This window comes from Maylandia zebra, linkage group LG14 (genome assembly GCF_041146795.1).
Source record: "Maylandia zebra isolate NMK-2024a linkage group LG14, Mzebra_GT3a, whole genome shotgun sequence".
NCBI lineage: Eukaryota > Metazoa > Chordata > Actinopteri > Cichliformes > Cichlidae > Maylandia > Maylandia zebra.
In genome coordinates this window covers 14,608,442-14,625,561 of record NC_135180.1, presented here as the reverse complement: position 1 = coordinate 14,625,561, position 17,120 = coordinate 14,608,442, and the positions used below count along the sequence as shown (strand labels likewise).

The following is a 17,120-nucleotide window of genomic DNA, read 5'->3' as shown; positions in this document are numbered from 1 at the left end:
TCTCAACAGCAGAGTAATGAGGTAACTTATTAATTTATTTGCTCACACATTATAAAATACAGCAATGTAAACACTAACGCTGCATACTACTGTATGAACATACAGTAGTTTATACCTACAAATACACACAAAACTGAACACTGCGTAGGATTGTTGGTAAACTGAGAGCTGATTTGTTTCTCTATGCTGCCTCAACAGCTGTCAGCAGGTAAACTGAAGATCCGAGTGCTGAAGGATGAAGAACTGACAGGTGAGAAGTTTACAGTCACAACTTGAGTTTCAGAAGTAAAATATCTGCACCAGGTAGGCTTGACATGCAGGCGTACTCTTGGCACTATATTGAACTTCCTTCTACCGTCCAATTGGACGTTAATATGCAAGAGCATTCTTCACAGTTAGTTCAGTACGAGGGATACTTGAAAAGGCAGGTACCAAACTCTGGAGTTTTTCCGTTAAACACTGATCTGTCTAACAAATGTTTAGCTTTGGCATACTTATGTTAAACATGATGGAAAGAAAATCATGAGGCGCAATAGTTAAATGTCTCTGCGTCATGTATTAATTATAAACAGCTAAGAAAACGTTTTAAAGGACTGTCTTTGGTGTGCACAATATGTTGTAACAGGCAATATAACCTTTGGTTTTGTTGTTACATTTCACAGCAGTGTGTGAACTAGTTGTACAAGCAGGCTAACTGCTTTAACAACTTTTTGCACCAATAACAGACGCACTTTTGATACTTGTGTAAAACTTTGCTGTACATGCTAAACTGTATCTCTCTGTGTTTTTCTGTTGGTCATGGTCGTCAGTTGCATAATATCCCTTAAATGTCAGGAATATTAAATTAAATACCCTTACCAAGAGTTAATAACAGTGCACTTGCTCTTTTTAGCCCCGCCTCAACCACCACCTCCACTTCCTACCCAGACGGCAAGAAAAAGCAGACTGAGGGGAACAGTATGTGGACAATGTGAAGTCAAGACTGCTGGAATAGTATGCACGCAAAAACTGTCACACCTGAACAAATGCAAACAACACTGTGTGGCAAAAGTCACTTTAACTGTCATGGATGCAGGGTTTGTTTGGCTCTGTCACAAAGCAAAAATTGTGTGTTTGAAAGATCAGATTTTACTAATTGCCAAGTGATTTTGCCCTTTCTCATTGGATTCAGGTAAAGGTTTTGTGTGTTAATAAGGCAGGCACACACACACATACACACACACACACACACACACACACACACACACACACACACACACACACACACACCAAACACTTACACGTGCAGCACTAGGAGCCAATTCACTTGATCTGTTTTCAAAGTTTAAATGTTGAATGTCATATTTTCAGTCCCCCCCCTTTCATTTTTCTTTGGAGTCCCCTCTTCTCACCCATATATCTTACTGCAGTTATTATATAGATTTGTTTCTCTTCTTCCTGCATCAGCTGTTAGCTCGTCTGTCATTCAGATGCTCATTTTCACCTGCCCACCTCCCTCTTTTGTCATTATGTGTTTACCCATCCTTCTTTCTTCCTCGTGTTTTCTCGTCACTCCTCCTTTTCAGTTTTTCCATCTGCCATATTCTGACCTGTTTCTCTCTTTCTTTCTGCACTCGCTTATTCATGTCTGTCTTTTTCTTTCTTCTGCCTTCCTCTCTCTCGCTGTGCCTCAACTGTCCAATCTGTTGGTCTATCTGTGTGTTTGTGTTTGCACTGATAACAGTTTAGTTGGATCCATTCATCGATACTTGAGACCTCTGAGGGCACCATTGTTTATTCTTTCTCGCTCTTCATCCACTGCTGCTCAGGAGGAGGGATGACGGCCTGAAACTGTATGTGTGAATAAGAGGGAGAAGGAGAGAAATGAAGCCTTACCGTCTGTGTGTGTGTGTGTGTGTGTGTGTGTGTGTGTGTGTGTGTAATGGACTGAGCTGAGTAATGCATGTTTGATGACCAGTTGCTCCCACCTCCTAAATCCTCAGCTCCCTGTGTAAATCCTATTCTGTGTTTCACTATGAAGCCAGCAGACTTTAGTATTGAATAAGTGATGCTTCTATGAGGACGAGAACAAGAACAATGATGGTAAGAGCGAGGGAGACTTAAAGAGGAATTGAAGGAGAGGCAGGGGTTGAACTGATTGAGCTGACATCTACAATTTTCCCCCCTTTTTGTTGTGGAATAACTTATTTAAGTGCAGCACACACAGTGTGTTAAAATATAATGTGATGTGATTTGCTTGATAGTGCGTTTGATGATGATGATGGCTCTGAACTGTCCAATGAAGGGCCGGATGCCCCCAGTGTCCCATAGTTATGGGCTTAATGGTTGTGCTTATGGTAGTCTGGGCAAGCACATAGGCTAAATGCATCCACAAATACACACAATACCCTCATGCGCACACACATTTTGGATAGCCCTCGTACCCTATAATGATGGCAATAATGGGAAGCGTTACAACTGTCTGTGCCATTCTGTCTGGAACTGCACTTATGCACACAAATGCTCACACACTCACATATGCACTCATAAACGCACAATCACACATCTGTCCTTTTTTCTTTCTTTTTTTTTTTTTTTTAAAAAAAAAACATGACTCATTGTAATAAAAATGCTGAAATCTCATGTGCAACACACACTGCACACCTAGCCTCATGCTTTATTCCAGAGTCATCCAGGCAAAGAAGAAAAAAAAAAAAGCTACCTCATTTCTCCCTGTGTAGTAGGAAGAGTGCAGTGATATGCTGCTTGCAGTCTGATAGGGATGCCTAGTCCCAGAGGAGTGGTTGTAATTTATCCTCAGGCCTGAGAGGGGAAATGAGGCCCTGCTTTATGGGACCATTAAAGGGCAATGTCGCAGCTGCAGGTTTGCGTGTACACACACTCACACACATACTTCCATGTATGGATAAAAAAAGAAAAAAAAAAGAATGAACACACAGCATCACCCATAAAGACATTAATTACAGAAATACATAATATGTATCTAAATAAATTTTTTTTTTACTGGATTAATGTTTGAATCAGCTGGTATAAATTTACACTGTAAGGTTATTCATCCAGAAATCAGCATGGAACTGTGAATCATTGTGTTTGTTGTACTGCTTTATTTATTATAATTATCTATTATTCATCTATGAATAAACAGGTGTAGACATAGCAAATATGCAAGTGAGGAAGAAACAGAAAGCTTCCAAGTCATTAGATCGGGAACTGCATCACACTGTCACAAAATAAATAAATGAAATAGTTAAGTTCCTCCAAGGATAAAAAGAATTGGTAGTGTTTCTTGAAAGAGTGCACTAAACTACACTATTTTAAGTGATGGTGTTGGTAATAAAACCTTGATCTATTGAAAAAGAAACTTGCATGCATAGTGAAGGAAACCAAACACAGGCTAGTTGTTGCTTGACTGTTTGCTTTTTCTCCACCCTAGCCTCCGTGTCTCCATTGCACTTGCCCTTTCTTGTGTGCTCTGTCCAAAGCCTGTTTCCCAAACCTGCTGATGCAATGACTTTTTCCCACTAACAAGACCTGATTCTTACAGATAGAAATTATAATGACCTCCCTTAAGAGGCATTCACTCAACCACACTCACAACACACATGTGCCAAGCACAAATGCACCAATGTGCACACAGCTAGCACACACACAAACACACACACGTGCATCTTGCAGCACCACGCCAGTTTATAAGGAAAGGTTGAGGTTACATCTTTAGCAAAAGAGCGCTTTACCTACCAGTGCAACCACTTGCATGAATTAATATATATGCATACAGTACACAGACATGCACAGGCAGTGACCATTGTTTTTTAAACTGAAAGACATAGAAACACACTAAAGGTGGGTGTTTTTATATGCAGACAGACTGATGGCACTTGGTCTATGTGTTGCAGATGTGTGCTGAATGCACTGAAAACTACTGCGTTGGCTGTTTTGCCAGATTTCACCATAAGGGGGCACTGAAGTTCCATAAAATGATTCCCATTCAAGTGAGTGTTGTTTGCATATGTATCAAATCTATTTTCTCTGTGTCCAACTCTCTTTTTTTCTTTGTCTTCCACTTATGCTTTCAGTAATAAATGTTTTGATCCTATTCTTCTTCAGCTTTACTCATTTTTGTCTTTTTTGTTTCTTAGATAGCTGATCATTATTATATCTTCATAACTATCTCTCATCTTTTTTGTCATTTCTCTTCTTCAGAACATCATACCAGTTTAGTATACACAAGAACACACACAAACAGTACACAGGGCTGGGCAATTACACGAATAAAATCATGAATTGACTTTCTAACTGACCCAATGTCACTTGAGTCAATATGTTCAATAAATGAATTTTCTCACACTAGCAGCTAACCTAGACTTATTGCTCTGAAGACTAATTTACTTGTGTTTAACATGAACAAGTCAAAACTTAACTTGCTAACAAACAGCTGACCATTCTTTGTTGCCATGCTTCTGTGTCCATTCTAACTGTGGTAGCTAGCAGCCAACCTGTTTCACTGACGCTGATCCCTCACCAATGAATGACAATGAGGAAAGTAAAACTTAGCTCAAATTTGGAGAAACAGAAACAGAGAGAGCAATCCAGCATGACCGGTTTTGGGTGAGGGGAAAAAAGACAAAGGCTACCTATAGGAGAGCGAAACAAAGTTTAACAATTAATGATTAAATCAGTTATGATGTATAAACACACATAGAATGAAAAGTATTGAGTGAACAAGAAAGTTTTTGTTTATCCTTTAAAGTCTAATCTATAATAAAAAAATTACAGAAAGTGCCTGGTACTATGAAATCTTTAACAGAGCCGGATTAATCGAGGTTTTGTATGTGAGGAGAAGAGCTTTAAATTCATTCAATTTCATTTGTATAGCGCCAAATCACAACAAATCACCATTTATTTATGGCTGTCGTTTGTTTTGTTCTATGTCAAGTACATCCCAGACTGCTTCAATAACGCTGAAACCGTGGCATCAGAAGTCCACGCTCTGGGTAGTTCCTAACTGGTGGTGCTCCATTGTGTGTTTGTCTATCAGATATGCTTTTAGTACATTGTTAGTGTGTTTGTGATCATTGTCAAACTGAAAAATGTAGCAGTTGAGATGGTTGATCAAAATCTGATCCTTTTCTGTGTTCATAATTCCACCGATTTTGTCAAGATCCACAACTCCACCAGTCTAAATACAGCACCAACCCATCACAGAGCCTCTGCTGTGTTTTACAGATGGCTGTAGACACTCACTGTTGTACCTCTCTCCTGACCTCCTCTGTACATATTCTGATGAAGACTTGAAGGATTTGAAGCTAAAATTTCAAATTTGCATTCATTACTCCATAAGACCTGGTGCCACTGGTCCAGTCCAGTTCTTGTGTAATTTGACATACTAAAGCCTTTTCTCCTTGTTTCCCCTCCTTAAGAATGGCTTCTTGAGAGCCACCCTTCCATTGAGATTATTTCTGATCAGGCTTTAGTCAACAACTGATGAATCTACTGAGGGATCAGGTCCATCCCTCAGGTCCTGTGTCAGGTCTTTGCTGGATTTTTTCCTATTTTCTCCAGGCATGACTTTCAGATACTGTTCATCAGCTAGAGATACCGTTAAGCCACTTGTCCAGTTTGCTCAGGCACAGGGACTGGACCTGACCAAAGCAGTCAATCTATAAAGAAAAGCTTTGAAAGGTGTTCAGAAAGCCTGCAGAACTATTGCTCAAGACCACATTAAAATTTACAACAAAGTTTGGGTTCTTGCAAGAAAAATATAAAGAAACAGTTGGCTCAAGACTTTTAAAGAGCACTGCATCTTCACTCTTCAGAGATGATTTTCTATATATCAAGAGCTTAATTTTCAGGTTAAATAAGTGTTTAAAAAAACAGATTACTGAAGGCTACTCATAGATGTACAAAACACATTTCATGGCCCTACCACACTCTTTTAAAGACAGAAAACACTCCTCAACAGCAGTCAATTAAACAGTGCTAACAGCAGTCTTCAGTCAAAGACAGAAAGACAAGACAGCAGGTCAATGTCACAGTTTAATTACAGTAAGCCAATGCTGTTTGCACAGCAGAGGAAAGATTCTATAGATAATGTCTATTAATCTGAGTAGTTGTAAATACCAATTAAAAGTCATGTAGAACAATTGTTTATTAAGTCACAATATAAACAGAAGCAGACAGTGGATGTGCATAGGTACAACAGAGTAACACTATTATTTAACATATTGTCTAAAAGTTGTCCAAGACCTGAGATTAGATACTCAGACACAAGCCTGCACTTCTCAGACACCTTCAGTGTGTACTTTTGGAAATAGATAACAAGCATACAGATTATATTTTTTGTACTCATATAAACAAATGCTCACTGCAGTATACAATAGTTGAGACCACATGCAAATACACACTCACACGTAGACACACAAAGGCTTGTTTTTGTTAATCAGCAGCCTATTAAGCCAAATTAGTATGGAAAGCATATCTAAAAGGGAAAGCTAATTTATCCAAGGATGTACAGAATAATCAAAAGATACAATATGTCATATGGATATACGCTACTATTCTGTTTCTCGACAAGATGTGTTTCTATGGGTTTCAGCTCTAAGCGTTTTGTGTATTAACAATTAACAATTATTAACAAGCTGTCATGCACTGTTGCTCAGCTTATATGGATACCCTTTTTTGCTTTAATAGGGATGGGTATTGTTAGGATTTTATATCAATGCTCTTATTGATGCTCCATGCCATGTGATAGTGAAAAAGAGTGTTTGACACAGTGGTAAAAGGTTTTTTTTGTCTCAGCTTTATGTAAAGGAAGTGTTTGGTAGTCCACCTCCACCACCCAGAGCTGTGGTAATCACCCTGGAATTCAAAATATTAACAAACATAAATTATTTCAGGTCGCCACTGAATTCAAATTAAGCCAAGTTTATATGATCAAACCTAGTGGGGTTTGACCCCACACCCACCTTGATCTAGATCTGTCTGTCTGAAATGTCTGTTGTCTGAGATTGTAGCCAAGTTTACAAATTTGAAGATAGAACAAATGATGGCACAGCGTCTGCCTGCATTAAGACATTTCAATCAGCCTAAGAAGCCACTGTTACAACATGGACTTTTATTTGCTTTTTAGTTGCACAAGCTTTGATTGTGCTTTCATTTAGAAGGCTCAAAAAACAAAACAAAACATCTTTTAATCCACCTTGGTTTTCTCTACCAATATTTCACCCCTTTGCTATCTTTTGTATCAGCCCAAGAGGATGGGGTGCAGCTCCACATACACTTTCAACACTGAAGCCCCTCGCACCATTGAGCATTGGAATTTTTTTTAAACTTGGCAACAGCCCTCTGACACTCTTTGTTCCTTAGCTCATGTTCCCTTATGTAGTTGTTGAGAGAGGATTTGATTTTAGCATCTGACTACAGTCCACTGACGAAGCTTTGGCTACTGCTTGGAACTATTTGCATTTACAAAATTGCTAAAATCCATGCCAACTGTATTCCAAGGTTCATAACTACAGTTAGCTCCATATATATTTGGACTCTGACACAAGTTTTTTTTTTAAAACTTGTTTATTGAAACATATTCCAATTATAGTTATATATTGGATATGGACATGATTTTAGACTCTCAGCTTTCATTTGGGGTTACCTACATTCAAATTGGATGAAGGGATTAGGAGTTTCAGCTCCTTAACACGTTTTTAAAGGGTCCAAAAGTAATTGGACAATTGACTAAAAGGCTATTTCATGGGCAGTTGTGTGTATGATGATTTGATTTGAGGTGTGGTGCTTTTATCTGGAAGATGCAGTCAAAGGAGCTGAAAGCTATCCTTAAGCTGCAAAAACAAAACAAAACAAAAAACGATCTGAGAAATTGCTACAATATCAGGAGTGGCAAAATCTACAGTTTGGTACATCCTGAGAAAGAAAAAACGCACTGAGCACTCAGCAATGCAAAAAAGACCTGGAAAGAAGACAACAGTAATGGATGATCGCAGAATAATTCTGCAGGAGGTAGGCGTAGTGATATCCAAGTCTACCATAAAGAGAAGACTAAATGAAAGTAAATACAGAGGGTTCACTGTAATGTGCAAGCCACTCATAAGCCTCAAGAATAGAAAGACTAGGTTGAACTTTGCTAAAACACATCTTAAAAAAAGCCAGCACTGTTCAGGAAAAACATTCTTTGGACAGATGAAACCAAGATCAACCTCTACCAGTATGATGGTAAGAAAAAAGTATGGAGAAGGCGTGGAACAGCTCACATTCCAAAGCATCATCTGTAAAACATGGCGGAGGCAGTGCGATAGCCTGGTTGTGCATGGCTGCCAGTGGCACTGGGACACTAGTGTTTATTAATGACGTGACACAGGACAGAAGCTGCTGAATTCTGAGGTGTTCAGAGTCATACTGTCTGCTCAAATCCAGGCAAATGCAGTCAAATTGATGGGGAGGCATTTCATAATAGACATAATTGACAATGACCCAAAATATACAGTCAAAGCAACCCAGAAGTTTATTAAAGCAAAGAAGTAGAATATTCTTCAATGGCCAAGGTAGTCACCTGATCTTAATCTAATTGAGCATGCGTTTCACTTGTTGAAGACTAAACTTTGGACAGAAAGGCCAACAAACAAACAGCAACTGAAAGCCACTGCAGTGAAGGCCTGGCAGAGCATTTAAAAGTAGGAAACCCAACACGTTGTGATGTCCATGAGTTCAAGACTTCAGGCTGTCATTGCCAGCAAAGGGTTTTCAACCAAGTATTAGAAATAAACATTTTATTTACAGTTATTTAATTTGTCCAATTACTTTTGTTCCCCTGAAATGAAGGAACTGTGTTGTCTCTGTCCAAAATTGTATGGATGTAACTGTTCATCCTGTTAATCCTGTAAATCTTTCTAAATTTTCCAGTTCAACTTTGTTTTTACACCTGGCCTTTGAATATTCTGCCTTTTTGCTGTATCCAGGCAGAGCAAAAGCAAACATGATATCATGACACTGTCAGCTTAATCTTTTTTGGGCAATTTTCTGACAGTTACATTATTCTTCCACAGCATGTCTTTTATCCTGTCTTCCTTCTCTCACCCCAACCGGTCGCAGCAGATGGCCTCCCCTCCCTGAGCCTGGTTCTGCCGGAGGTTTCTTCCCGTTAAAAGGGAGTTTTTCCTTCCCACTGTCGCCAAAGTGCTTGCTCACAGGGGGTCATATGATTGTTGGGTTTTTCTCTGTACCTATGAAGTGCCTTGAGGCGACTTTTGTTGTGATTTGGCGCTATATAAATAAAATTGAATTGAATTGAATAAAAGAATTAACACATAAATAAACACTGTTTATACAGGCACTTTGGTACTGACCGGTCAGGTACCGACCCCACTTTATTTATGTTTCTTTGTACTTATCCTGTGTGCTACCTGACTTCTCATTGGCTGGAGACACTGATGTGTATACAGTAGCCACCACAGTGAAACAAAGCCATGGATACTGACAAAGAGAAAAACTGCACACACTGAAGTAGCTCTATGAAACCACACAAGACAACTGTCCATCTACATCTCCTCAGTGTTCATCTCTGTTTCTATCCTCACTTTAGTCCCTTGTAATGCAAAACTGTGTATTTTGGCAGGACATAAAGACTGAGGATTATACACATGCAGCTGACGCAGGCATATCTCTTTCTCTCTTCTGCTAATCCTGTTTTATTTGCCTTGGAAAGAATGAGGGAGGAAGAGAGACAAAAAGACAAAATGAATATTAAGTTCATCACTATGCTGTTTTGGGGCTTTCATCGGTGCCTCATCAGCTCCTGTGTCCAGCCGCACACACACACTCCCAAACGTGGTTCAATTAATGTTTGCAGAGCATTTTCAGTATTTGATTTAGCCTAACCTGTAGGGAGTACCAAATGAATATGGTATGCGATGATATATCAAGAAACTTAATAGCTAAGTTTAAGCTTTACAGCATTAATTATAATTGACAATAGTGTGCCTAATTTAGCAAATGTAAAGGTTATGAAAATGTTATATTCTCAGACTACCCTCACCCCCTCACTCTTTCTTTCTGATGCTTAGAAAACTTACAGCACTGTAAAACTTAGCAGAACTCTGGTGGTTTTAGAAACTAAAAACTATGGTTAAGTAATTGATTGATGCGACTGAGCGAGTTTACTTTTCATTGTTGTGCGCAAAGTCTTCCCTACATCACTTGTCTGTTTCCAAAGGGAAAGTTAAAATTACTCTCTTGACCTTAATAACATACTCTCTTGAAGGCAAGTTCAGTGATCCTGGTTTCACAGCTAAACAACATCCTGGAAAAATTATAGATGGTATTATCTCACTTACAATAAATGATACTATGTGTTGGACAGATTTTCCAAGTGAACGAGAATCTGTGTGCACAATTAAGAGCCAATATTAATGACGAAAACATCATGATTGTTTTACCATTTTAAGCCGTTGTGTAAACTTTAAACTGCATTATTTTTGATGTCAGATTTGAAGGATGGCTTTCAGAATCTTAACAGTTAAACCCAGTGTAGAAGAAAGCTTTGATAATCCCAAAAGACTGGCAAAAACACTTGAACAAAACTTTTCACCCTTAGATATGAGGCTGAATTAACTTTAAAAAGTGTCTATGAATTCTTGACAGTGCATTATGATACGGTATGATGATGTGAGTGCATACTTTCGGACAGTTTCTCCTTGAAGGCATTTATTGTATTACAATTAGCTGTACAAACGAAAAGTGACAGAAGTTGTCTGAAGAAGGAAAAAAGAAGAAAGGAGAAGTTCAAAGCTGTACCCACTCTATGCAGTCTAGGGCTGTCCCAAATACCGTCTTTGAGGATTTGAGGCTTTAGTGATTGTCTGACAAAAATTCAAAGAGAAGACGGCTGCACTTACAGTTACATAACGACTTGCCATGGTTTATATTCTGACCTGTTAAACATTATTATTATGTAGATTGCAGTTTGAAATTGATTAAAGGGGTACAAGCACATATATGAGTTCATTTGAGGTCATTTGTGAACAACTTTTAGGAGGCCATCTTTGAAAGTTTTGGTGTTATTGCGAACCAAAGACAGAATTTGGATGCTTGACATTTTTTGACAACTTGCTTGTCAGTGCAGCTTATGTAAAATGAGAGCTAGTACAAAGATTAAAGGTAATGAATACAATTATCTGAAAAAGAGAGTTTGTCACAGAACTCCATGCAGTCCTGTGACAAACTAGACACTCCCCATTGTTCAGTAGTTTGTAGAACCACCTTTAGTTACAAGTTTACTTTCTCAGCCTCTCACATTGTTTTCGAGGAATATGGTCTGATTCTTTATTTTACAATGTTGCTTCGTTTATACACAGCTTTCTTAGTGTCCCACTACAACATTTTGACCAGGTTGAGGTCTGGACTTTGCCTGGGCATTTATAACACTTTATTTCATTTTAAATCATTCTGTTGTAGATCTCCTGTTGTGCTGGGGATACTTTCCTGTTTGATGCATGATTTTGGTGATATGATATTGTGACAATACTTCACTCACAAAGTATTGCAGTTTATCACCTGCAAACTTTATTTTATCCAGTAAGATAATAATCTCGCTTCAATTTTTTTTTTTTTTGCTTCAGGCATTCCAACACTGTCACAAAAAACTGCCATAAATGTTTCCATAACACCGAGTCAGTCTGTCTTTGATTGAATGGGGTCAAGTTAGCAATTGCATGCAATTTGTTTCTGATAATGCAGCAATTAAGGGTGATAGATTTTTGAAAATCACTAATTTGTTGCTATCAAAAAGTGGTTGTAATAACCCTTAAGCTCTAATCAACCATTTAGTCATCACAAGTTGTGATCGGTCGCAGGATGTGAAATGATTCAGTACAACCAAAAGGCAGCTGCTGTGTTTTTTTGTTGTGATAAACACAGGGAGGTTACCTTGCTATTTTTCTCGTGTTACATGAACTTTAACATTTAACATGCTAACTAAAGTCCGTAAAGTCTGAGCTGCATCTGAGATGCTCCTAGGTTGTTGGGTTTTTTTTGGAATTTTTTTTATAATTTTTGGGCTTTTTGGAGTTTCTCTGAGCATTGCATGGTCTGACCTTAGGGTGAATTTACTGGGACGTCCATTTGATTGTGACATTGTGTTACCTGAATGCTCTTGATTAGTAAAGTGCCAAAACCTCTGCCTTTATAGCTGTGCTCACACTTCATGGTGATCAATAGTCAAGTGCATTTATTAACATCACCTGGCTGCCATTTACTCTCTTAATTCTCATGAAAGCATCAGTGAACATTAGGAATATACTCCGTTTTTCACAGGACTCCACACATTTCTATGAAAACCTTTTCTTTCACATGATATTATTTTTTATTTTATTGGTGGTTTATATATTTATGCTAAAGAATCAGAATCAGAATACTTTATTGATCCCTGGGGGAAATTATTTAAAGCGTATCGGATTAAGAAATTAATATATTGGGAGTTACCTTGTCAGTTACCTTGGCAAAGATCAAAGCTTTGAAGCATTTGTGTCAGCCAAAGGTTTGTATGGTTTTTAGATCATACGTTTCTAAAGGTTGCTACCAGACTCAGCTCATTGTCTCCATGCCGTCAAAATTTGGTATCAGAAGCACTTAGATAATCTTGATAACAACCACAGTTCATACCTGTAAATAAGGCTATCTGATTACCAGAAAGAGAACCAGAACAATTGCTTCAGCAGTTGCACTGTTTAAAATTTCTTGCGATGCAAAGATTGCAGTCAAAAAAAAAAAAGTGTCCCCAGGTTTGTTGGATTATGTTTCGAGACATTCGCTCTCACAAGATACTAAATTCAGCACTTAGAGTGTATCACCAAATTAGCTGGCCTTTGCTTCTATCACTGATGAGACCAGCGATATTTCAGACTGAGTGCATGTTTCTGTCTAGTTGGGCGAATGCAAATCCATTCATCTATACGACATTATTACACTGTGTTACTGTGGAAGACCAGATGTAGAATCCTTTACAGAACAAGAGGGTCTGACTAGGAACTCTATATCGTCGTACTTTTTGCTTTCAGGAGCTAGTGTTGCCAACAGAAACAAATCTTCTGCTAAAAAATGCCTGCTTTCATGGTGGCATAGTTGTGCATAGTTTATTGAGAGCCATCCTACCCACAATTAAAAAATGTATGAGTTAAAAGTCTTATGTCATCTCTATCTCTGTGTCTAGTAAATTGCCTGTGCCTTATCTGAATCTTGTAAGGCAGTGTGAATCTCTGAGGTTGCTACAGGTCTGGTTTCGAGGCTAGCAATAACAAAGTTACCATAATATACAGTACATGCTGCAAAACTTGTTCACGTGTCACCTGAATGACAGCAGCTCCACAAAAACAGGAAAATTGTAAAGTGAACTCGACGATGATGAAGTTGCTCATATGAGAGATCAGTTAAGCTGCTGTTTTAAACAGCTGTCTGTCACGTTTATAAGTGCTGCTGATTTTCTGCCACTTAATGCCACCAGATTCTTTTCTTTTCATATTTCCAGCTTGGTTACAATGTGAACTCTGGGAATTAATACACATATGTTCACGGCCCAGCTCTACTGCCAAGATAAAGACAGGAGAAAAAGGTTTAACTAAAATAACATACGATACATTGGGGCCTGACTTACTAAGTGGTACAAATTAGGATGAGGCTGTGTTCTTAAAAATGTGCCAGTGAGTACAGAGAACAGTACAGTGAGAACAGTTCTGTAAGTGATCTATGAACAGTGCACTAATTTATAAATAAAGACACAACCAGTTCATTTCAGTCGTGACCATCACCAGAATTGAAGTGTTGTCTGCTAACCAAAAAAATATGCTGTGCAGGATTTACAGATGTGTTTCAGATTAATTAGAGGCAGCTGAAGGTGTTTTTAATATAAAGGCAATTTTTTTTCTGCCTGAAATTGCTGGGAACTTTGCGTGTGGGATCCCTGCAGACATCTGTTCCCTGGATAAATCTTGTGGTTTCGATTACAGCAGAACTCAAAAAGAAGATCTGTGTTATTACAATCCCACCATTAAAAACCTGAAATCTGTATGTAACAGATGTAGAAAAAGACACCACATTAATTACATCAGATCCTGATCCATCCCTGTGTTAATAAAGGGGTGAGGGATGAACTGTTACATTGCCGGGTGCTTAAGTACATGTGTTATTCATTTTTTTCCAACAGGCTGTGTGGCAGTGTAGGTAATATGAAGCCGGTTTGTAACATTCAGACATTAATCTGTCACACTTCACGCCTGTCTGTCAATAAACTGCCAGTTTGAAGGGGAAAAAAGCAGTTGCTCTGGGTGTGAAGACTACTGGGAAAAGACAGATTGACACAAGACATTTTCAATGTGTGCTAATCTGTGTGAGAATGTGACTGAAAACCTGAAACACTGCAAATCACTCTGGTTACTGTAAAAGGTAAATTGGTTACTTGTAAAACAAGAAAAATCCTTGTATGTGTCTTGTATTGGGATTCTTGCACTCTAAAGCTGTGCTCTATTTCATCAAAATACCAATACTACTGAGGAGGAAGTAATATTTGGAGCTTGACCCTAAACATTTGGGGCAAGGGTGTAGTGAAACCTATATAACAGAGCCAAAGCTTGGGTCCAGTCACACAGGTCTGGAGACCAGTTGGCAAGCTCCTGGAAATTACCTACTGGACATTTTTCACTAGGGAAAGTGTGCTGGCACTTTCTCTTAGCCCCAGTTACGCACGCCTTAGAGACCAGTAAGCAACCCCTGGCAAGCAGTGATTGGTCAGTGAAAAATGGGTATTCCCTGACTAGTTGTTGTCAGTGTAGGAAGTTACTTGCTGTTGCTAGCTAAAATTGGTTTCAAAAAGCTATATGGTGCTGCAACCTGCCTGTGATCACTTGGACCACTAGTGGATTGCAGCATTTGCCTGAAGTTTATATGGAAAATTTCGATTTTTCTGCAAACCCTTGCAAAGTACTCTCTAAGCAGCAACTATGAAAAGAGTGATGCAAACCAAAAATGGAGTATGTCTGCTTTCAGTTAAAGTTGGGCTTTTGGAAGTGTGTTGTTTGAGCAATAAGATAAATTTTTTTTTACCTTGAAGATGATGCCTTTTCTTTTATGATTTAGTTTTACTGCTCAGCTAGTAGTGAGTAAGTGAATAGTTGCATATTACAGGGTCCTGTTGCAGTCTGCTAGAAACCAAAGAAACCACTACAAGCTTTTTAGTGTAGCACCCTCTTTGTGACTGATTTCATCCAACGACAGCCTGCAAACTCCGGAAACCAGTCAACATGTGGTTGGGGAATACAGATTTTCCCCTGAGGATATATGCATCACATTTACAGCTTTGAGCGATACACCCACCCAATTACACACTTGTTCTGATATCGTCTCTGTCTCTGACTCCAAATAAATTAACATTCCTAGCAACAACTATCACAACCATGTTAGGTGCAAAATAAAACATGTTTTTTTGTGTTTTTAAGTCGATACAATTCGCAGTAAATTGTATGCTGTGAACATTTTGTAAATTAAGTTTATGTGATTCACTTAATGACTCTCCTCCCAAAATCTTGTGTTCTACAAGCAAAACTCCAATGAATACATCTAAAATATGGCTTCCATAAAAATACCCATATCCATGCCCTTTAGTCACAAAATTGACACTGAGCTTCTTTAGTAAATACAGCAGCTTTGGTCTTGCACAGACCATTTGGCGCAGACCATTAGTAAATCTGGCCCTAGGTGTGCTTTCTGTCAAAATATGACTTTATCTCTTTATCTGGACTCACAATATTAGATACTACAGCAGAGTTAGTGGGAATATAGTTATTGAAAAGAGATTTAATCACCTAATTGTTTGTCCACATATAAACAAAAACAAATAAACAAAAAAAAAACAGATTACAGAACAATTTGGTGCATAAACCATGGTCTTTTTGTAAGGAAAGTAAATCTTTCATCTTTCCAGTTCACACAGCTTTTGATAGAGCCGAAATACTCTTAGCCAGTTTCCTTTTTGTGTCACCCACTGACCAAAAAAATGGATATGCATTTTTTTTTTTACAAAATGCTCTACATCAGGGGTCCTTGAGGGCTGGTGTCCTGCAACTTTTCCATGTGTCCCTGTTGCAACACCGCTGAATACAATTAGTAGGTCATTAGCAAGACTCTATAAAACTTGACTGCATGCTGAGGTGGCAATTCAGCCATTTGATTCATGTTACAGCAGCGCATAAGTGAATGAACATGGTGCAATAGAAGTACTTTAAGAAGTACATTTTTCCAAACACTTAAATTTACTTAAATTTACTCGAGTATGGTTAGGGGTTGCCACTTCATCATGCAGTCAAGTTCTATACTCATGCCAATGACCTACTAATTTTATTCAGGTGTGGTGCAACAGGGACACATGGAAAAGTTTCCTTACATCTTGTCAGTCTACCACCTTTTCTAAATTTCGAAAATGCAGCAAAACCATAGCTCACAAACGAAATTGCACATAATGAACACAGTTGAAATTTGTGGTTACATCTCCATTAAAAAAGTCAGTGATGAAAAATGTCAACAGAACGAGTGTGAGCAATATCTCCAATATGAGTTGTTGTCCATAATTGCCAGAAAAGATGATCAAAATGACTAAAACTCTTATGTAGCTTTAACAAAACTTTCAGTTCCTCAATGTTTTCTTGACTCCACATTTGTTGGTGTATTACTTAAGGACAAAATGTAAGTCTATAGTCTTCGCACCCTTGGTTAGTCATGGAATACAATATTGAATGAAGAGGTGACATACATTCCATGTTTCTAAAGCAAGATTCGTCAGGACCTTTGCCCCTGATTTGTGCCTGATACACAGAGCACCTAAACCCTATACCACCTTCTGGCTTTGCCAGCCACTGGGCTCCCTCCTGTGAGCACCATGCACAGATCTGGCTCCAGGGTGAGACCAATTTAACCCTGTCACAGGCAGGGTAGTCATGTTCCTTACTTATTGTTTAATCATAGGGGTGTTTCTGATTTGTTTCACGCTGGATCCCAGGTTATTACATTCACTGCCTCAAACGGAGCATTTTGGCCATCGCCATCTTGTTTTGGCTGTGACATCAGTG

The 17,120-nt window shown here is 38.5% G+C and overlaps 1 protein-coding gene across 7 annotated transcripts in view; it reads left to right on the top strand.

The window, feature by feature from the left end:
- zbbx (zinc finger, B-box domain containing) overlaps positions 1-17,120 on the top strand; it is a 72,720-nt gene that overhangs the window by 14,861 nt on the left and 40,739 nt on the right. For 6 of the 7 annotated variants that reach the window (XR_013101656.1, XM_023152817.3, XM_014408650.3 and 3 more), the window contains 3 exons: positions 199-250; positions 893-993; positions 3,897-3,992. Coding sequence is in view for 6 of the 7 variants with exons in the window: in XM_023152817.3 (XP_023008585.3) it covers positions 199-250; positions 893-993; positions 3,897-3,992 (249 nt within the window). In the remaining variant the exon portion in view is untranslated. The remainder of the gene's footprint in view (positions 1-198; positions 251-892; positions 994-3,896; positions 3,993-17,120) is intronic. The other variant, XM_023152818.3, reaches the window with a different exon arrangement.